Here is a 22,989-nt window from a genome sequence, read left to right on the forward strand (position 1 = left end):
GCTCATCTACTCCTTCTAGCGCCACTAGCAGAATCTGTGGGGAACACAGGGATGGATTCTCCATTAACTGGCAAGCTCTGCACCACGTCTCCCCCCCCCTCCAAGTCTAGCAGTCTGCCCTCTCCCACCCTCCGTTGTTTTGGCAACCACATCCTCTCGTTCAAAAAATACGGGGTGCATTCAGGCCTGGACAGTTTAGATTCATGTGTTTGATCTTCTGATAGCCACCTTGTTACATATTGGAGTTGGCTAGCCAGATATCTTCAAGGTTTGGCAATCTAATGCCTCCCTGCTCACACGAGTTTTGTAACTTGCACAATGATATTCTATTCCTGGAATCATGCCAGATAAACCCCCTGCATATGCTCTGTAGTTTTGAGAAGAATCGTTTGGGTATTGCATGTTGGATGTTAGCAAAGTAATGTAATGGCCTGGGCAGTACCACCATCTTTAATAACGCCACTCCTCCCATCATAGTCAAAGGTAGCTTAGCCCAAAATACCATACTTTTTTCTATATTAGATACTGCTTTCACTGCATTTTGCCTGTGCTAGTCTTCGGTATTATGATATACGTCTATACCCAGGTATCTAAACGTCTCAGTTTCCCACTTTATCTGCAGTACCGGCAGTTTGTATTGTGGCATTCCTACGTATCTCCCCAGGGGGAATATGCTTGACTTTTCCCCCTGGGGAAAGTCCATAACCTCCAGTACATATTGTAGATTCTCTTCTGGATACCTCAGGTATAACAGCTTGTCATCTGCGTACATCGATATCAAGTGTTGCCCCCCCCTTTAGTGTTGATTCCTACTTGCCGATTTTGCTGCGTTAAATACGCTGCAAGGGGTTCTAATGCTAGGATGAAAAGCATCGGAGACCACAGTCATCCCTTATGGTGCCTTTGCTCAGTTGCCATTGTTCGGAGATGCTTGCGCCCGTTCTGACTCGCGCCAATGGCTCACTGTATAACCCATCTCAGATATACAGGCCCAATTCCGTATTCTTCCAAACACTGCCAATAGCCAGGGCCATTTTACCGAGTCATAGGCTTTCACCACATCCAGTGAGATTATTGCTGTACCATGGGAGCTACCCTGGACATAATCTATGACATGATGAAGTCTGCGCTGGTTGTCGGATATATTCCTACGTGGGATATACCCTGTTTGGTCCGAGTTTGTTTATGACTGGTCTTAACCTATTCACCATCACTGCTGTCAGGATCTTACTGTCCTGATTGAGCAGCGAGAGCGTTCTGTAGGACCTGCACTCTGTGTCCCGTTTATTGGGTTTGAGGAGCGGAATGATGATCGCCTCCCGTAGAGACCCAGGCAATTTGCCTGTATGAAACACCTCATTGAGCATTGCTAGCATTGGGGGGAGTATTTCTGTCTTATAGGCTTTATATAATTCATTCAGGAGTCCGTCTGCCCCTGGGGCCTTGCTGGTGGCCTTTAGCTTAATTACTTGTTGTAGCTCCTCTGATGTTATCGGGACCTCCAGGTTCTCTCTTTCTGCCTCCTCAAGTTTCGGGAGTGCGATCTCTGTTAATGCTTCCAGTACGTCTATCTCTTCTCCGTCAGTGGAGTCTGCATATAATCTCTTATAGTATTAAAAAAAGTATTTGTTTACTCCTTCCTGGGTTTCTTGTATCTGACCATCCATCCCTTGCATTACTCTAATTGTTTGTCTAGGGGTCTCGCGTTTATATAACCAGGCCAGTAACCTGCCTGGCTTGTCACCTTCATTATGCTGCCTTTCTACATATTTCCTATAACTTAGGTGACTTAGCCTCTCCCAGTGATCTCTGCATTCTTGTTGTAATTGGTTTATGGTCTTGGCCTCCTATGGGATATCGTGCCCTCCCGCATCCTCGTTTCTAGCTCACGTTCTGCGTTTTGTAATTCCCGTGTTATACCGCCTTGCAACCCCTTTGATTTAAACATTGCCGCTCCCCTCATCACTACCTTAAAAGCCTCCCACAATGTCCCAGCCGAATATACACTACCCGTGTTATGTTAGAAGTGCTCATCTATCTCCTTTCTCAGGTCCTCTCTGAACACCATCTTTGAATGATTCAGCCCAGAGCCTCCATGTCGGGATTCTAGCTCTGGGCAGTAGAATCTGCCACATTACCACCAGCGGGGCATGGTCTGATCAGGGATGTCATTTGGGGGTCGCCAGAGGTCGCAACTGCGACCTCTGAGGTTTCCCTTGCGACCTCTGTGGTTACCCTTGCGACCTCTAGAAAAACAAGAGAAAAAAAAAGTTTTTCTTTTTTTTTTTTTGTAATGTAAACTCATGGGCTGTGGCCAGCACCATGTGGCTCGTTAGTTCTGGAGTGGCTGGCTTTCTTGTTAAAGCCCCTTAAAAAAAGAAGAAAAAGAAGAAAAGGAGTGACACAAGTCTAATACTTTCAGCACTGACCCTAAATAAGAAAGATTAGGAATACCAAATAATGTGTCTTTCTGGATTTCTATACAATAATTGCTAGAGTCATTAAAGGTTTATTTCAGGCACACTTCAGGAGGTGAGTCACTGATTTAGCCTGTTCTTAAACGCCTCAACTCAGCCTTTCATCCTCCTGAGGTCGATAAATGAGTACCAACACAGGTTGGGTGATATTGGGTGTATATTTTTTATATATAAAGCGCTTAAGCGTAAGTGCTATATAATAACACATCATTATCATTTGGTCATGGACGTCTGCTTGCATTCACAGTAATTTGGTAATATGGGCCTATATACACTGATCTTAACGATACATATGGCGATTGTATGAAATGTACATCACATTATAGCGATATAGTAACCATATTTTTTGTAGTGTACAATGCTATGTGATAGCACTTCCTGTTTTGTCAACGGGTGAAAGGTCACGTTCCATCGCATCCAGTGATATCACTTCGGGGTGGGGTCAAATGACATCACTTCCTGTGATGTCACCAGGGGCCAAGGGTCGTGTGATGTCACTTCCGGTACCCCTGGCATTTTGGTGAAATGACGTCCCTGGGTCTGATAGGACCATGGTTTTGTATTCCGCATGTGTCGCTTCTTTTGTTAACTTTGTTCCAATAAATATATAATCTAACCTTGTGTGCAGGTTCTGTGGGCCGGAGTAGTGTGAATATCCTCTGTCCTGTGGGTGTCGCAGCCTCCATACATCTACTAACCGAAAAGCTTTCAACAGGGTGCTTAGGGACTTCGCTGCCGGGGTCGGTTGTGTGACCTTTTCGTCTGACCTATCGATCACCAGATCCAGGGTACAGGTAAAATCCCTCCCCCACACCACCGCCCCGTCCACATACAGACTTATCTTGGCATATAGGGTTCTAAAGTAGGCTGTAGTATCTTGATTCGGGGCATAAACGTTGATGACACACTTCTTTATTTTCCACCAGCCCCTTATTAATACCATCCTGTCATCTTTATCTATGGTGGACTGCAGTAGCTTGAACGGAACATGTGGCGCTATCCATGTTATGACCCCTCTAGTGTACGCTGAATATGTTGCTCCCAGGGTTATCCCTTTCCATTTCCATTTCCTTGTTAACACATCCTGCTTTTCCTTGGTCAGATGAGTTTCCTGCAGCAATGCTATATCTATTTTCATAACCTTATTCCGTTTAATGTAGTTATTGAGCCCCCTCACATTCCAAGTTACTATCTTCATTTCACCCATATTATCCATTTTCCACTCCTCCCATCTCTGCCCCCCACCCTCCTCATTGCACTTTTTGGCTGTGTCTGTAGGCTGCCCCCCCTTAAATAAGGGTACGCCGTAATGGTCGCTGACGCTCGGCTTATTGTCCCCGCTTTGCGAAAGTGCTCTAGGATCTTCTCCCTGTCTTTGTAGTTCAATATCTTGGCATGATCGGTCGGGGAGGGGCTCCTGGTGGCGGCTTCCTGGTCAAGGCTCTGTGTGCTCTCTCCACCGTGAACCCCTGGGTGAGCGCTCCACCGCTTATTTCTTGCAGCAACATATTTTTGATGTAATTGGTCGGATCTGGGCTTTCCTCTCCTTCCGGAAGTCCCACAATGCGTATGTTGCTTCAGTGCCCCCATCCTTCAGCTTCCTCTACTCCGCATTCTAAGTTGCGCACTTGTTGCTGCAATGTGGAGACGTCCTTGGAATTGGTAGTGCAAATACCTGTGGTTGTTTTAATCTCCTTTTCGAGCCTTCCTGTGCGTTCGGCTAGCACCCTAACATCTTGTCTCAGCAGGTTAACGTCTACACTTACGGCGTCAATCTGGCATTCCAAGGATGTCTTCAGTTCTGCAATGGCTGCGTCAATCTTGGACTCCCATGATGATGATGATGATGATGATGATGATTTCAACTCTGCGATGGCTGCCAGGATCTTGTGATCTTCCTGTGGTGGGGTTACTTCTCCTTGTATGCTTTGTCCCCCAGCTTTTGTGGACTCCCCTGCTTGAGCCGGTTTAGTACAAATATCTATTGACGGTTGCTTCCCTTTGGATTTACCCGGTTTTGATGCCATGTGTCCTTTATGACTCGATGGAGCCCACTCTTGTGCAGTAATTCCTGTTATTCTCCGCCCTTGCGGCTCTCAGATATGGGGTTCACCATTGCTTCTGCTGGTCTTGTATCCGTTTTGCCAGTGTACGCTTATCTGCTGGTGCCAACAATCTCACATTGGTCAGGTGCAGTTCCAGCTGTACTACAGCAATTGTTGCACATATCTGCCTTGCTTGTTGTTTATTGTGGTGTAAGGGCTTTTTGTGAGCTCCGTCCCACTGCAACAATTCTGTAGTGTCACTTTCCAGCCCAGCGCCCCAATTATGAGACCAGTTTACAGTAATGGTGTTCCACTCGCACACCTCGATTGGGGCGTCAGGATCAGTTGTTTAACTGCTCTGTTCCCTGCTCGGGGAGTCCCACCATGTAGCCGTATTTTTCTCCCAGTACTCCTGCATACTCAGTGTCCCGGGCTCACAATCCGCCAGCAATCTATACATGTGACCCTTGTTTGGCTCTTACCTCCACTTGCTCTTGCAGGACCGATGTCGGGGCTATTTAGCCCACGGTGGCTCTTGTTCTTTGGGACATCCCCTTGCTGCTTTTCCTCATGGGGAGATCAAACACATCTCGATCGGCGAGAGCGCCGTTATCTGTTCACTTCAGTGTTAAGGCTTGTTGTAAGCACTTCTCCTATTACAACAATTCTGTGGTATATCTCCACAGTTCGGCACCGTAAGTACAATCTCAGTAAACAGCAGTAATGTTCCCCTCTCCTCTCAGATCGGGTGTCAGGCTTAGGTGTGCGACTGCTCCGTTTCTAGCTCAGGGAGCCCCCACCATTCAGCCATGTATTTTCCTGCAGCCATGCAGAATTTGTTGTCTGGGCCAGCAATCCGCCATTCATTACTGCATGCAACCCGTGCCTGATCATACATCCACTCACATTCATAGGATTGCAGTTGAGGCTATCTAGCCAGCGTTAGTTCTTGTTTCTTGGGGTTACAACGTGATGCATTTACTACTGGATAATCATCCATGTTGCATTTTGTGCAAGCCCTTTTGTGGAGCTCCTCTACATTTGAACTGACATCCACTGATGTAATATATTGTATTTGCATATGCATACTGCCTCGCCTCGGATGTATGTACATGTGGTATCCGCCCTTTTCGGATTCTCCTGGATACCAGTTCCGTTAGCATATTCCCATCGGCACGCCCTGCTGTTTCTCCACGCTTACTGTTAATGTTGCACTCAAGCGAATACGATGTGTCTCTGTTAAATTTTGAATCGCCTGCTGTTTTTCTGTTTCTCTTTGTTAGGGACGCGCGCATCAACTCTTCGCCACCGCTACTGTAGCGGATTAGAAAGTCTTTTGTTGTCGCTCTGATCGTGCTTGTTTCAAGTCGGGTGCAGCTCCGCTGTGATTTCCATGTGTTCCGCGCGTCCTGATTAGTTTCGTGGGCAGCTCCTTCCTCCAACGGTACAGTCCGGTAACTCATACCAATCCATACTTTCGTGCATCCTGCTCCGTGCTACCATATCAAGGCGTACAGTGATTATCAATATGTACGCCTGTTTTTCCCCGTTCCCTGCCAAGCATATATTTCCTGCTGGGGCTACTGTAACAGACTGCAGCTAGTGCAGGATCGACTTCCCTGCACACTGGGAAGGAAGGCCTGCATTCGTGCTACGTATGCCTCTTTGTTGGGGTGCCGTGCCTTTCTCCCTCCCCCGGAGGCTCACGCAGGCTGCGGTATTGGACAGGTTTATGAGACCGGTGCTTCCAGCGGTTATGCAGTGTTTCTGGCCACCAGCTGCAATCATCCGACACGGTCTTGTTTTGGTCCAGTTCACCGGAGTACGATCTTCATGTGCTACACATATTCTCACAGCAGCAGTGTTGTTTGTGACACTAGTCCCAACGTTTGTGCACGGCAGGATACTGAAGGATCATCATGAGACACGTCCTATCCCATGGCTCCCTAGCCATGCGCCCCCTGGTGCCAGAAATGTATGACTTGCCGAGAGCAGACGCTGTTTAGTTGCCATGGAGTGTAGATGTATATGGATAAGATCCGATCTCCATTCTCGTCAAAACTCAATTATAGCAAGATCATCAGTTGAGAGTTTTTTTTAAAGAAGGGATCAAATGACATATCCACTACATTCCTCCGGTTTAGGATAAGACCGCCTCCTTTCCAGACGTAGACATTTATGATGTACTTTCCTCATCTTAATATTTTGATTTGTGGATGACGATGTACATTTAGTTTTGGTCACACCCAGTTGATGTCCAGGGGATTCATGGCATTTCGAGTTTGGCTTCGTGGCCGATTCAGGTGAGGAGACAGAGTTTTCTGTAAGTGTCGCCCCCAGATTATAACAGGGGAAACGTTTCTGATTGCAGACTTCGACCCTCTCAACAATTTTAGGAACCTCTGTCTCCTGAGGTACACGGACACCGAGAGTATGGATCTTCTAATTTCTTTGGTAGTCTCGACAGCAGTCTTTCTTGTTTTTCAGAGGGGGTCAGAAAAGGCGAGGTTTCTAAAGACTCTCACTCCCTCGACTTTTCCCCTGATACTGAGACTGTGTCCATAACTATGATCGATTTTCCTGCATCCCTAGACTCGCGTCTTTTCCTTACTTCTCTTCTTGGGGATGGCATATCCTCCTCGTTATCATCAATCGAGTATGTCAAGAGGTCCAAAAGGTCACTGAGATTGATTTGCCAGGTTTGTGAGAGTTAGATGGCCCGCCTTTATTTTTGAACTCTCAGAGGTTGTCACCCCCTTGATAGTCTTTAGGGCAGTTCCTCACTCTGGCCAACGGTTCTTTTAGACTTTTCAGATTTGAATTCCTTTGTCTTAGGTTCATTCCCCCTTCGGTGGCTCCTCCTAGTCCCAAAAAGAGGATAGGGCCACTCATTATGGCAGCCTGCAGCATTTCCCGCTGGACACAACTCAGTTTCATTCCATTGGTCTTTCGCCATTGGATTGGTTCGAACTGAAAGAGCTGGCGGCTTGGTATTAGACTTTGAAGGGGGGGGTGGGGGCAATATTTTCCTAACCCCATCTTCAGCTGGAATCCTTTGAATAGGCGCTGCACACTTACACAATGGGACCGAGCACACATGGGCTGCGTTGACAGCCTGTGAATTTATCCAGGGATGGCATTGGTGCTGCCTCCATAGATTGGGCCGGCCCAGCCGATGGATCTAGAGTTATGGGAATCCTGCATTCCCATCACTGACTCTTTAGCCGTTATATAGCCCTCTACAAAACACATCTTACTGTTTAGCATTGCAAACAAGGTGGTATGGTCTGTGTGCGTTTTGTGAATAGCCTCGTACAACTTCATAAAACGCGAAATCTCAGTAAAAGGATCTTGTTTTCCACCTTTCAAGTATTTTGTACTGTGACGATGGTGATTATCCCCCTCAGCTGTTTGTTCAATTTGTACGTCAGCTTCTACTGAATCACGTGATTGTGTAGAACCCCCCCACCCTGCTGAGGATAGATACTCTTTAGAGATAGTCAGATGAGCTCGAGTTGAAGTCAGATGGTCCAGGACTCCTTCCTCCCGGCGATGCAGCGGCCACTGTTCCCTCTCTAATGGTCTAAATGCAGGTTGCAGAAGCGGGGTGAAGGGGAGGGGGGCGGAGGAGCCCCTTTGACTTGCCGACGTGTCGCAAAGCCCAGAATGGCAGCTAGAATTCAAGGAATTATCCCCAGACTCAATTCGGTTTGCAGTTATTATAAGCCCTAAATCTACAGAAGATTTTGCAAATAGGCCCTGATGAAGTGGAGCTGAGGGGGATGGATGGACTCAGAGCCTTAGTCCCGTCGTATACCCCTGACGAGGTCAGACGGTTCCCTAGACCTCTCAAAGGAGTTGACAAGTGTTTTGAACGTTTCTTTGATGGAGTAAGAGATCTGTCGATATTTCTGCTCTCTAAATTCAATGTCAGGTTTCTCCCCCTCCCAAGGTCTTTTCCTGGAGACTGGGAAGGCTCTAGGGTATCCCTCAAGCCTTCTAATTGTCATCATCTGTCAGATAAACTCCGATATTCAATTCTGATGGATCTCTTTTTTCTTTACAGAGCCCGAAAAAAATCAAGTGGGTGGTAGACTTGTGTTTTTAAAGGTGCTGTGATATCTTATTTTTGTTATCATTTCACGAGATCCCCTCCATTTCCATTTGAGCAGTTGAGGCAACTGTTTGGCAGTCTCGGAGTTTAAGTTCTGGGGTTCAACATTATCAGCCCCCATTGTTCCAGATTGTTGGGCAAATGATGCAGTTTCCATAGGGCGACATATTATTGGGCTGGAAGAAGGATGTGTGTCACATGATTGCGTAGTAGGAGGCTCAGAAGTCTGGCATTTCTCAACAATGGCCCTAGTGTCCATTGGAGTAGGTAGAAGCCCCAAAGGGGGCATTGTGGGGTTGCCTCAACCAGTTATCCACTCTACACAATTTGATCATCTCCATGGACCAACATGTTAGCAGGCAGCCCACCTGCCCCTTCTTTCCTGGGTGACTCGGCCTGTGGGCTAGGAATGAAACTCTGCTCGATAATGTCGAGACACCTCTACTGCTATGCAGTTCACTTTTAGAGTGGTGTTCTTAGCCGTATCTGCAGGAATATACACCCCCCCTTATAGTCAGCGCGGGCGTTCTTAACAGCGATACATAGATCACGTGTTGTAAACTGTTTGTCTGGGTGTTTCCAAGGGCCGGTAAATGTGGCTAACAAGGGAGGGAAAAAAGCTGTCCAGAAGACTCTGCATCAGTCCCACTATCAGCCCCCACAGCATCAGAGGGGAATGTCAGGGGTAATGCAGAGGGTGATGCAGAGTCAGGTAAGGTAAGACTGGCATCAATGGCAAGTCAATCAAACAGTCTTGTATCTCACCTTCAGAGACTCGCTCCAGGACCGGAGTCTCATTATACGCGGAACATGAGGACTCACGGTCTGGGTGTTGGTGTGTTGGATTACGAGGGACAAGCTCAGCCGGCAAAGCTTTGTTGGTGAAACGAAAACTGCGTAGGCTGGTAACTTGGTCGTTTACATCACGCCGTCCCCCAAGTCTTTTCCTCCAGACTTCTTCCTTATTACCAGTGTGGGAGAGCCGCAGTCGAGCCAGTCACTCTGACAGTCGGCTGACTGGCGAGTGACTGGACTCGACGCCGGACTCCGCGCAGGTGCTCCGCGCCTTGGTGGGGAATATATCCCTTGCTGAAAATCCTTAGAGCTACAGCAGGCAGTAGCTTGTTCCCCGGCTGCAAGTCCACTCTTCCATGGCAGCGTATGGGAGTCTTAGAACAGAGAGCTAGGATTACACACTAAATGTTCCAAATCTGAAAAGCAAAATGCACGTGTAGTCTGGCGTTTGGTCCTGATAAGAGTGACTGGACTCGACGCTGGACTCCGCACAGGCGCTGGGTGGCGAGAAGCTTGCTCCGCCGGCAGCAAGTCCACTCTTGCACGGCAGCATATGGGAGTCTTAGAACACTGAGCTAGGATCACACACTGAATGTTCCGAATACGAAAAGCTAAAGGTTCTTCATCCAGAGACTGAGCAACAGGGAGAGACTCAAGAGAAATATCAGGGTAAATTGTGGGAGATATTCTTATTTGTTGTTTTCCTTTTATATTTGTCCGATCTTGTAAATATCCACAATAAATCCTACAGTAATACACTTCTGACTTTGTCTTTTGTGGCGATCACATGACTTTATGACTGGTGCAACATGCCAAACGGTTGCAGCACTTGGACGTGTGAGGTTGTATCTGGAATATGACGGCTACATCCGACGTCTTAAACAAGTAACATCAGGCTATACAGGAATATAACGTCAGGCCATACAGGAATATCAATGCATCACCCGTGGTATATTAAAGCAGCACCCTAGTTAAAATAGCTCTTTGTCTGCTTTAGCAGCTATTTGTGATTCTATTCATATTACTTTTATTGTAGTCTTTCTTTGTTACTTGCTGTGATGTTATCCGATTCAAAATCCATGCAACCCCATTTCATGAGAAGTCCGGGAGAAGCGGCAGTGGTCATAACATGTCACTTCTGGTGACGTCATCAGGCGGATGACGTCACGTCCACTACCCCAGCCATTTTAGTAAATTTGCATCCATAGATGACAGTTGAAAATTTAGCACAACAGTCCTGCTGCATAACAGTGGGTCAAAATGTTTACCAAGACACCAACCCGGAAAACTATTTCCATCTGGTGGCAGACATAGGGGGACACTTTCTCAAGGGAATCTGGGATTTCCTGTTTTACCGGGAACACCCCCTCCTCCCACTGATGGTAGAATACATCTCTGGTGAGAATGCATTCTATGAATCTGATCATGTCAAGGTCCTATCCACATGCAAAACAGTCTCATTGTGAGAAAGGCATTATTTCAAGCTCACTCTTTCACAGGGTTGCATTCCAAAATATTTAGCGTCTAAAAAGTACTTGCCTGTGTGTGGCAGTTCAGCAACGAACAGCATTTTATCATTCTTTTTATCACCTGAAAAATAAAAAGGAGAAAAAGAAATCTTGATGACCCTAAAAAGCAGTTATGTACATTTGCATTAAAACCCTTTCCGGAGAATTATGCACCCTCTTTAGGCCAAAGTTACTCAATCTTTGACACTTGCGGTTGTTGCTAGAAATAAGCGTCACCACACAGCTAACAACTAGTACAGCAGTTACAGACTAACAAGTCACTTACCTTTGGTAACATTAGTTTGGATGGATGCCCTAATCCTCCCATAAATAACTCATGTAGAAATAACCCTGGGCCCCAGACTGGATCTAGAAATCTCTTTCAGTAATTCCTCAGATGGGCGCCACCACAGCTCTGGAGCGGGACTGCACAAACATCACATCAGTGTGACACCACGTCTCCACAAAGGCGTGGCCAGTACACAGTGATGGTAGACGCTCCAGAAAACTCACAGCAGACAATCTACGGCCCCTCCTAGACACAAAGGAACTTAAACCGCCATTTTCCAACAACCCTAAGGTTCTGGCTGAGATCTACTTGCGCACCCTTATTACAGCGATCAACACCATTGCCCCCATGGAAGCTAAAAAAGAAAAGAAATCCATGAAAACAAACTCTTGGTTCACTGAGGATCTAATGGCTCTCCGCACCAACAAACGGACGGCCCTCTCCAAGTGGCAATCCAACCCATGTGAGGCCACTAAAGGTGACTTTAAAAGAACCTCATCAATATATAAAAAAGCAATATTCACTGCCAAATCCAACAACAGTAACTCCTGCATATCTAAGGCAAACTCTAAATCCAGGGAACTATTCACCATCTTCAAGGACCTCACCCTTCCTCCTGCTAGCCCCGGTGAAATAACCAAAGACCAAGCCTGGTGTAACAGTACACAAGAAGCTCTTCTTAAAAAAATCTCACTTCTCCAAGATAAAATTCGAACCGAACGTTCCCTCCTGTCCAACTTAGACACGGCTGACCTCCCTCCTGTCACCACACAGAAGCCCACCCCTCCTCTCTTCAGATTCAGAAATGTTTCGGAATCAGAAGTCTCTGCACTCCTACAGCATATCAAACTCTCCACATGCAAAGGTGAAATTTGCCCACCCAACATCATTAAAGATAGCGCCGACTCCTTAGTCCCACTTATCACAGCCTTCATTAATGCATCATTTGCCTCTGGCATCGTCCCTGCTAACCTCAAGGAAGCTTGGGTACGTCCCCTTCTCAAGAAACCATCCTTAGACCCCAGCCTCCCCTAGCAACTACCATCCCATCACTACCGCCCCCTTGCTCCACAAAATCCTAGACAAGGCCACCCACAACCAAATCCAGCTCTTCCTGGAAACCCACTCAGTCTTAGGAAAAAGGCAATCAGGGTTCTGCAAAGGCCATGGCGCGGAATCGGCCCTCCTGGACCTAAAGAACCAAATCACCGAAATAATGGACACCGGAAAACAAGCCCTCCTACTACTACTAGACCTATCTGCCGCATTCGACCTAGTAGATCACAAAACTCTCACCTCCCACCTCACTAGCGCAGCTCACTTCTCTAACCATGCCACCTCGTGGATCACCTCCTTCTTAGAAGGCAGAGCTATGAAAGTATTCTCAGACACAGCCAACGCCACCCCCACCCCCACCACCATTCACTGCGGGGTACAACAGGGTTCCTGCACTGCCCCTACTCTCTACAATCTGTTCACCAAACCCCTTTTTGACAAACTTGACTCCCGCGGCATAGCTTATACAAACTATGCTGATGACACTCAAGTCCTCCTCTCTCTCACTGGCTCCTACGATCACCACGCAACAGCACTCTTTGAAATCTATTCCACTATTTAGGCTTGGATGGCCCCAAATGGTTTATATCTAAATGGAGACAAAACCGAGATCATCATCATTGGCCCACAAACAATTTTGAACAAACTCCCGCCCCCCAATATACTAACTTCTGCACCGAGAATACCATCATCCCAATCTCCACATCCGTTAAGACCTTAGGAGTTCACCTAGATGCCACACCATCTATGAACAAACAGGTCAATGCTATTGCCTCCGCTCACACCACCAAACTAATAAGCGCAGTCAAACCATACCTAACCAAACAGAACTGCCTCTCCATCTCTAGAGCCACCATAGGCACCAAACTGGAGTATTGTAATGCCCTCCTAGTAGGCACCTATGAAAAAAACGTAAATCAGCTTCAGACAGTGCAAAAAAACACGATCAGAGCGGCCCTCAATATCCCTTAGAGAGACCACATCACCCAAGCTAGGAGAGATGCTCACTGGCTCCCGGTTAAGGAAAGAATAACATTCAAGACTCTGACCCTAACCCACAAATGCCTTAACCTCACTAACCCTCCATCTTTCTGAAATCCTAAACTGCAACACCTCCACACGCCCAAGAAGGACACACCATACCAACCTACTACACATACCTTCAGCCAAAAGAGCTAAAGCTGGCGGTATAGGCTTCCCCTATCGAGCTCTCAAACGCTGGAATGCCCTCCCCACCGCCCTCTATGCCGAAACCTCCATCTCCACCTTCCACAAAGTCCTCAAGTCCACACTATTCAACTGACACAGCTATGCCCACAGACAAATGTAACTAAGTATGCACTGTACTTCGTAAATGTAACTAAGTATGCTCTTCTTCTGTACTGTACCTACAATTCTCAATTATGTATGCAGCAGCTCCTTTAATCTACTGTAACCAGCAATGATGCTATCCCCTGCTATCTGCATCATTCTCAATTTAACAGCGCCACAATGCATTGGGCTGATGCATGCTTTAAAAATACAAATAAATAAATCAGTTCAGTATTCACTGCATGCATGCAGAAGCAAGGGCAAAAAATAGGCTGATTTACAGATAACATTAGCAAATCAAAAACTATCCAATTCAACTTCAGAATGAATAGAGACAGGAGGAAAGGAGTAGCCTGCAAAAATCTATTGAAATGCTACCAGAGGTAACTAGATGATCTTCATGACTACTTCTTTGTGCAGATTCCTGATATAGAAATATTCCACAGCAGCAGTAGGATCCTAGGAATGCCGGCGCAGCTATTATTTGAAGAAAACTTACAGAACAACTGTGACAAATCATGACTTGTTGCTCACCTCCACATCCAGCCAATGATTTCTGGCTAAAGTGTTGAACAATATCCAGGTAACTGTGCAGCGAACACCCAGTAAAAGAAGTCATTTGATCAGCAATGAAGAAGCAGTCTGGGGGAAGGAGCTCAGATCTCCACCGGGGCGGTTTCTTAGCCAGGTCATAACTGGACTTCATGAAAGCACTATCCAACAGCAAAATGGGTCTGTTTCGAAAATGCCAAACCATTCTTAGCGCTCAAAAAGCCAAAAATAACCCTGTCCTATCCGAAATCACTTGAACAGTCCACATAAAAGCATAAGACCCCGTTAGCGTTCAGTCTGTGTAATTATTCTTCAGTCCTAAAATGGCGAAGCAAAACTGAAAAAAAAAACAGCAGATTGTAAATCAAAAGAAATGTTGGCACAATATAAAGGCGAAAAGTTGTCCAAAAGACATCTTAACACTTAACTCTAACCTGGCTGGAAATAGTTCTAAGAGTGACAGTTGCAGTTCACCAACATGTCTAGCAGACGAACAAGTTACTTACCAACTGGTAACGTTCTTTCGACTGGATGTTCCTCCAACGTATTCCACATGTTTGACATGTAATGTCCACAGCTGTGGTGCTTCGGAAACTTTACGGCATAGGGCGTCCTGCGTCGAGTTGATGTCCCTCTAAGGCCTCCGTCGAGGGTGACGTCACTGGATGTTACAAGTAGGAAGCACGGCGCCCGTAGCCTCAGTTCATGTTTTTCCCTCCACAACGTGTGACATGCCCCAACACAATGCATGCTTGACTGCACATAGCCTTGAGGGAACGCAAGCTGCAACAGCATAGGACATTCTTCAGAGGGGCAGGCTGGGAGGGCGATGTGGAATAAGTTGGAGGAACATCCTGTTGAAAGAACGTCACCAGTTGGTAAGTAACTTGTTATTTGAATGGATTGTCCTCCAACGTATTCCACATCTCTGACAGACTCCCAAAGCAGTATCAGTGATTGGAGGAGGGAGAAGAATTTAGAAAACCCAATCAGATGGCAGAATAAAGCACTGCTTTACCAAAGGCCAAATCTTGACCATGGACCGTATCCAGGGAATAATGCTTGACAAAGGTATGGATGGAAGACCATGTTTCAGCATCACAAATGTTCTTAATAGGAACTCCCCGTTGCAGGGCAGTGGATGTAGCCACGCCTGTGGTGGAGTGAGCTTGCAATCCCTCAGGAGGGTCCTTGCCCGACAATCTGTAACATTCAGTATTGGTGAGGATAATCCACCTGGACAAGGTCTGTTTGTTAACAGCCTGGCCCAATCGGTGTCCTGTGTACCCCACAAAAAGCTGGTTGTCCACTCTGACCCTGGACATCCTAGAAATATAAAAGCTCAAAGCTCTCGTAGGGTCCAACCTATGGAGTCTCTCCTCTTCCTTATCAGGATGAGGAGGAGGACAGAAAGCAGGAAGTACCACTTTCTGGCTCAGATGAAACTCAGACACTATCTAAGGTAGGAAGGACGGACGTACAACCCTATCCTTGTGGAACACAGTAAAGGGTGTCTTAGATGAAAGTGCCTGCAATTCACTCACTCTGCGAGCAGATGTAACTGCAACCAAGAAAACCGTATTGAAAGACAACAGTCTCAAAGGACAATAGTACAGAGGTTCAAACGGAGCACCCATCAGGAATTTCAGGACTAAATTCAGATCCCAAACCGGCACCTGAAAAGGGGACGGCCGGAACATATTTGTGAGCCCTTTTAGCAACTGGGAAATCAAAGGAATCTTAAAATAAGAACATTCTTCAGACGAGCGCTTTAAAATAGATAGTGCCGCTAGGTAACCTTTAATGGTACCCACTTGAAGACCCCTGTGGGCCAAAGAAAGCAAGAAAGACAGAACCATCGGAATGGAACACTGTAAAGGATCGACATGGTTTCCTCAGCAACAGTCACAAAACGTACACTAGCGGCAACGGTACAGGGATTTGGTGCCGGCCACCTGGCCGAAAGCAACAACTCCATCAAGTCATCCAGGAAGTCCCAATCCTTACATCTCAACCTTTCAGAAACCAAGCGTGAAGGTTGAAAGTCTTGACCTCTGTATGGAGAACCTACCCCCCCCCACCTGTCCCCACTCGCACACGCGCGCGCGCGCGCGAGAGAGAGAGAGAGAGAGAGAGAGAGAGAGAGAGAGAAGGTCCTCTCTGTGGGGAAGACGGCGTGGAGGACAGATGGACATTTCTAGAAGGACTGAATACCATGCTCTCCTGGCCCAATCCGGAGCAATGAGGATCATATGGTATCCAAACCTCCGCAACCCCCTTAACACCTGAGGAATGACGGGGACCGGAGGAAGCGCGTACTGAAGTGGGAATGACCAATCCATGACAAACGCGTCCCCTAAGGCTCCTCTCGGAGGAAATTCCCTTGAGCAAAATCTCTCACCCTTGCGGTTGGCACCGGTCGCGAACAGATCCACTTGAGGGGTTCCCCAAAGGGCGAAGATCGCCAGAAGGACTTCCTGAGACAACTCCCATTCGTGGGACACCGTGCCCTGCCTGATCAGAGCTCCCGCAGCCGCATTCTCCTCTCTGGCTAGATGAACTGCAGAGAGCGAGATTCCTTCTTGTACTGCCCAGAACCAGAGCTGCATCGCCTCTCTGCACAGCGGGAGTGACCCCACCCCCCCCTTTTTTGTTGAGGTAATGTATGGCCACTGTGTTGTCCTTCATGATCAGGGCACTCTTCCCCCGCACAGATGGGAGAAAAGCCTTCAGGGCTAGCCTGATGACCCCTCAGCTCCAAAAGGTTTATGTGGAGTTTGGACTCCGACGGAGACCAACGACCGCTGGTGGACAGCTCGTTGGCGTGGGCTCCCCATCCTGTGAGGGAAGCCTCTGTTACCACCGTCACCTCCGGCCACGGTTGCCAAAAAGGCTCCCCCTTCATCAGATTCCCTTCGCTGGCCCACCACAGAAGATCCTGCGAGACCGAGAGTGGAATCTGAACAGAATCCGACATCTTGCCGGAGCATTGCAACCAATGCATCTTGAGAGCCTATTGAAGGGATCTCATCCTCAGTCTGGCCTCTGGCACCAGAAAAATGCAGCATGCCATGAGGCCGAGCAACCTTAAGAATTCGAAAGCCGGAAGACACTGGGCACGTTGACATTTGTTGACCATCTGTACAATGCGATGAGCCCTCACCTTGGGAGGCGAGCACTTCCAAGGACACGTCCAACACAGCCCCGATGTACTCTAGCTGTTGGTAAGGTGTCATATGTGACTTCTTGAAATTGAGGGAGAAGCCCAGCCTGTGAAGGGAGCGGCAGGTGAGGCTGAGATGATCCTAAGCTTGTTCGGGAGAACGCGCTCAGATCAGCCAGTCATCCAGGTAGGGGTAGACGTGAATCCCCCCCTCTCCCGAGATACGCTGCACGACCACCAATAGCTTGGTGAAGACCCTCGGGCAGAGGTCAATCCGAATGGCAGGACCCGAAACTGAAAGTGCGAGTCGCCAGCCACAAACCTCAGGAATTTCCTGTGGTTTGGATGAATCTGCACATGAAAATAAGCATCCTGTAGGTCCAGAGACACCAACCAACCCTGAAGTTGACGGGCCTGAAGGACCCGAGAAAGAGTGACCATCTTGAACTTGTCCTTCCTGAGGAACTTGTTCAACCAACGCAAGTCTTTCTTTGGAATCAAAAAATATGGGGAATACCATCCCTTGTTACTTTCCGCCGCAGGCACTAGTTCTATAGCACCTTTCTCCAGCAGGGTCAAGATTTCCTGCACAAGGAGCGGATCCGGAAGCTTCAAAGAGATTCCCTGGTGGATTATCGTGAGGCTGCTTTAGGAAGGGAAGGCAGTAGCCGTGGGCTATTGTTTCCAGAACCCACGCATCCAAAGTAATAGCTTGCCATTCTTCAAGATGCTGAAACAGTCTGCCCCCAACCGGTGAACAATGGAACCTGGCCTCATAGCTGTTTTGGAGCAGCTGTGCCAGCGCCTGAAGGCAAAGAGGCAACTGCCTGAGCGGCTTTGGCACCTCTATTTCCCCGTCCACCACGGGTGCCTTTATGGTGACCCCTTTGATTAGCAGCCCCTCTCGTTCTACCAAAAGAGAAGTAACGAAAGGAACCCCGCTCCACTGCTGTCCCCTAGGACGAAATGGCAGAAGTTGACGCACAGCTGCGCCCAGAGATTTAGCAGCAGCTTTGGAGGTCTGCAACCTCTCAAGGCTTTCGTCAGCCTTGCCGCCAAACAAATGAGAGCCATAAAAGGGCATGTTCAGAAGACGGGCTTGCACATCTGGAGCAAAACCAGACTTCCACAACCACGCAAACCTGCGTATCACGGTGCTCGCAGCCATGGACCGGCTAAAACCGTCAGCCGTGTCCAACCCGACTGAAGGGATTCACACATGGCATCCTTGCCATCCTGCACAAGAGCAAGTAACCCATCCCTTTCTTCCCCCAACGGGAATATGCTCAGCCACCAGAGAGACAATTCCACAGTGTGTGTGAAACCCTTGCCAAGGCACAGGTGGAGTTGGCCGACTTCAGTGCCATACTCCCAGCTGAAAATACCTTGCGTGCCCAACCATCATAGCGATTGTCGTCCATATCAGGAGGGATGGTAGGGTATGCCGCCTGCCTCGAAGTGGCCGTGGCCGCCTGAACCACCAAACTCTCCAGAGTGGGATGAGTGGAAAGGTATCCGGGGTCGCTACTGGATGGGCGGTATTTCTTAGTCAACGACTTGTTGACCGCCGGAAGAGACTCCAGGGTCTGCCAAGTAGCCGCCACCCTTTTCTGTAATGCCAAATGAAAAGGCAACACTGGGTCAGTGGACGGACCCAGATCTAAAATATCCGTCAGGTCATCCTGATCAAATGCTACCGGAGGACCGGACCACACTAGGTTCTCCATAACTCTCGACATCAACCTCCTATAGGAGGATTCAGCATGAGCCCCAGGATCTGGGCTTCCAAACTCCACCTCAGGAGATGTGTCCAGGCCACTGGCATCATGTAACGACTGATGCAAATCCTCCAACTGACTGTCTTCAGAAAAGACCATGTCAGGAGCCTCAGGAGTTTCAACAGGCTTCAACTCCATATCTGACCTCTCCTCATAAATATCATGCAGAGAATGAAAGAACTCCTTCCTAGGGACAGGAGCGGCCCTGCAATCCATAACAGGCCTCAGTCTTGGATAAAGCCTTTCTTGGAGGATTTGCAGCCACAGGGGCCTCCACCGGCAAATTTCGGCCATTTGGCCCTGAGGGCGCTGATGGCTTCGGCGTCGACGTAGGCACCAAAGGCTCCGAGGGACGGCCCGAAGGCAAAGCCCGGACAGCCGCACTCGACGGCATCTACGCTGATCTCGACACCTTCCCAGATGTCACCGGTTTTGTTGGGGACGAAAACCGAGACCTGGATCTTGCATGTCTCTGGCGATCCACCTGAGCCTTGTCCGAAATGGATGTCAACGGTTTTCGATGTTTATCCCGCCGAGTGCCTGGGCGTGAGAGCATCGGACCAAGACCGTTCCCTGCTGGCTTCTACCGAAGACGCGGACAGAACTGTGCCCTCGGATTGAAAAATCACCAGCATTTGCTCCCTGACTGTCTCCCATTCCTCAGGGGTTGAGGATTTAGTGGGACAAGCCACTTTCCTCGCGGAGCCATCATCCGACGAGTACGGGGAAGGCGAACGGTGATGCCGCTTCCGAGAGTGCCGAGACGAGGACGAGTGGCGGGACCCACTCGGGGACCGAGATCCCCGGGATTCCTTCTGACGGGGAGAGTCACCCATCTAATCGACTGTGGAAACACCCGCCGATTTTTTTGATTTACGAGGCTTGGACACCCGACCTACCTGCAATTTCTCCTTATGCTCCCGCAAGACCTTGGCAGTCAATGACTGGCACTTCGAGCAGTCGTCAGTATCATGGCTTTCGCCCAGACACCACAAGCAGATACGGTGTGGGGTCCGTGATGGACATCTTGGATTTACAGTTCCGGCATGTCTTAAAACCAGACCGTGGAGTCGGTGGGGTAGAAGACGAAGACATAGTCTCGAAGAAGAAAACACGAGGAGCGTTCTCAAAGCAGACAGGTTTGCGGAAAAAAACGGCATCGAGGCTACAGGCGCTGTGCGTCCTACTTATAACAGCCGTTGACATTGTTAGGGAGAATTCTCTGTTTAGGCTGAATTTCCTAATCTAGTGAGTCCCCCAGCAGCCTTGCTGGATTTTTGGGGTTTATTTTTTTCTCCTGCCAAGAGTGAGACTCTTTTACCCACACTCTTGGGCATGATTTGAGTGTGTTTCTTTGAATCTAGATGTGTTTAATGGGCTATGGGGTCTTTTACTCCATAGGGCTTCATGTGTTTTTGTGATGTGTGTTACACAGCACCCTCCGTGCAGTAACACAGGGGTGTCATAGTGACCCCCCAGTATAGACTCCATACCCTGGGACTGACTACTGTCTCCCAGGGCATGTAAAGTCACCATTGACTTTACTAGTCTTAAATTCTGAACAGAACCAGTACAAACCATCATATTGTGGACTTACTGGCTGGGGCAATTCAATTGCCCCGGGGTCTGTTAGTTGAGGGGGCACGTCTCCGTCCCCCCTGATCGAGTTTTGGCTGGTGGCAGTGGATACTACTTTTTATATTCTACCGCAAATATTTTCCTATGGGATTTCCCATTGTTTTAGGCTACTACCTTTATTTAATTATTTACGGTAGCCTCGAACATACCGCCGGTTTATTTAATTAATATTAATTCTCCGGTTGGTATTTTTTGACAAAACTTGATTCTAAAATGGCATTTGTGTTCTCCTCTGTGACTCCAACCCAAGTCGAGCCCTTTGTTCCACTTTTTGGCGGGCTTCTCCATAGAAGCCCTCCAAAGTGGTGCCACTATGTCTGGGGTACTTAGGAGGGGTGGAGGGGAATTTAGGCACCCTGGACTGAGTTGCCAAGGCAACTCAAGTCACACTCTGTCCTGATTGGCCCAAGTGGTGAGCCGGCCCGGCCCACCACTTAGCATGTTTGAGTGACAGCTAGGCTGAGTGAATGGGGGTTTGCTGCATAAAAGCAGGGCTTTGGGGACTGGAACTTCAGAAGTCGCCACAGGACCTAAGAATCTGACGAGGGAGAAGCTGAGCTGACCTGCCACAACACCACTACCGGTGGAGCCCTGCTGGACCGTCTCACCACTTTTTCCCAACGACAGAGGAGATCTCCCGCCGGAGAGTCTTCTTCCTTTAACTGGTGGGGATAACCAGTTTCACCGTCTTTTTGCTTTCCCGACGTATCTCGTGGCCGCCTTGCCCGTGCCAAGCACCCCGGCAACCGGGATACCACGTTTTACCACGACCGCGAGACAAAGGTACCACCTTTAACCGGAAAACTCTGCGGCTGGTTTCTGCCCTGGTAGTGCAACGACCTTCATCTTTCCTCCAAGCCGAGATCTTCTCTTCCCCTGGACGACGACACAACTTGCACCCACTACCAGGAACAACTGCCACCGCTGGAGGATCCTTCCCACTTAAGGTACCGTGTCCCGCCTGGCTTCCCTTGCTACCGACTGTATGGGGTAGATTTAGCCCCCGGCTTTCGAACCTGGGTTAGCCTGGGACACCTTGGCTAAACTTTTCTAAGCCTCTCTAAACTCTTTTCTAAACAGTCTGCAAGACTTTCTAAGTCTAGTGTAACTGTGTGATCTTGGGCACATTTGTGCTCTGCTCTCTCTAAGAGTGGGCCCAGCCTTTGGACTTTGGCTCACCAGTGACATTTTGCTCTCTGCCTTGCTAACAGTGTTCTGGAATCGTAGAATGGTGTACCTCTTCATATTCTGTCTTTTTCCCTCTCTTTTTCACAAACGTATTAGAGTGCAATCTAGTTAAGCGCTCACCTCTGTATGAAAATAAGTGGTGTTTACTGTGATTTTCTAATAGGGAAAAAGGGGTGTATAAATCATAATATTAACTGTGTTTAGAATATTTTACAATAAGAGTGCTGGAGTGTTTCAACTGTGCGTTTTTAAATAAATAATTATATATTTTGATACCAAAGCTCTGGTCAGTGTTTGCTTGTATTATTGTATCTGAGTGCCTATTGAGTATACTTTGCATACTGCCTAACTCTTCTTGAGGGAAGTCTGACTGCTCAGCCACAGCTACCAGGTAAATCTGGGTGGTACAGACTGCTACCAAGTGGGTTTACTGCCAACACCTGTAGCCTTAAATCTTTTGCAGTGGTCCCTAAGGGAACTGCACAGGTTTCTGCCTAACGGACATCAGCCTCGATGGAGGCCTTCGAGGGACATCGACTCGACGCCATCGATGCAGGACGCCCTCTGCCGGAAAGTTTCCGAAGAAGCACAGCTGTGGACATTACATGTCAAAAATGTGGAACACGTTGGAGGACACAATCCATTCGAAGTGAAGGCCACTAGGACCATTGCTTGACAAGTTAAGGCCAGCTGCTGAGCAAGATAACTGCATAACTGTGGGACCTAAAACTGCTTGCAATATTTTTAAAATAAAATATGAAAGGAATACAATCATTCTGACAATAAGCAGCAAGTGAACGTGGGAGTATTTTCAATAGGGCTGCCAAAGGTTCATTTCCAGCAAACCTTTGGTAAAAGACAGCTTGTTGTACATCAACATGGGAACCAACAGTGGAAAATAAAATTCAAGGGAAGCTCAGCAGAAACTTTACGAGGTACCCTTTAACAATCCAGGCACAAGGGAAAAAGATTTTTAAAACACCATTGACCTGGCCATACATAATCAGTGCGAAAAACGTAAGAGAAATTCAAATAATCTAAAACAAATTAAATGAGCTACGATACGATATGGCAT

General features: G+C 47.9%; 1 protein-coding gene across 2 annotated transcripts in view; it reads right to left on the minus strand.

Annotated features, from left to right (window-relative positions):
• INTS8 (integrator complex subunit 8) overlaps positions 1–22,989 on the minus strand; it is a 2,196,017-nt gene that overhangs the window by 150,605 nt on the left and 2,022,423 nt on the right. For both annotated transcript variants that reach the window (XM_069621379.1, XM_069621380.1), the window contains exon 24: positions 10,971–11,021. In XM_069621379.1, the coding sequence (XP_069477480.1) occupies positions 10,971–11,021 (51 nt within the window). The remainder of the gene's footprint in view (positions 1–10,970; positions 11,022–22,989) is intronic.

This window comes from Ambystoma mexicanum, chromosome 5q (assembly GCF_040938575.1).
Source record: "Ambystoma mexicanum isolate Mex_15411 chromosome 5q, UKY_AmexF1_1, whole genome shotgun sequence".
Lineage (NCBI taxonomy): Eukaryota > Metazoa > Chordata > Amphibia > Caudata > Ambystomatidae > Ambystoma > Ambystoma mexicanum.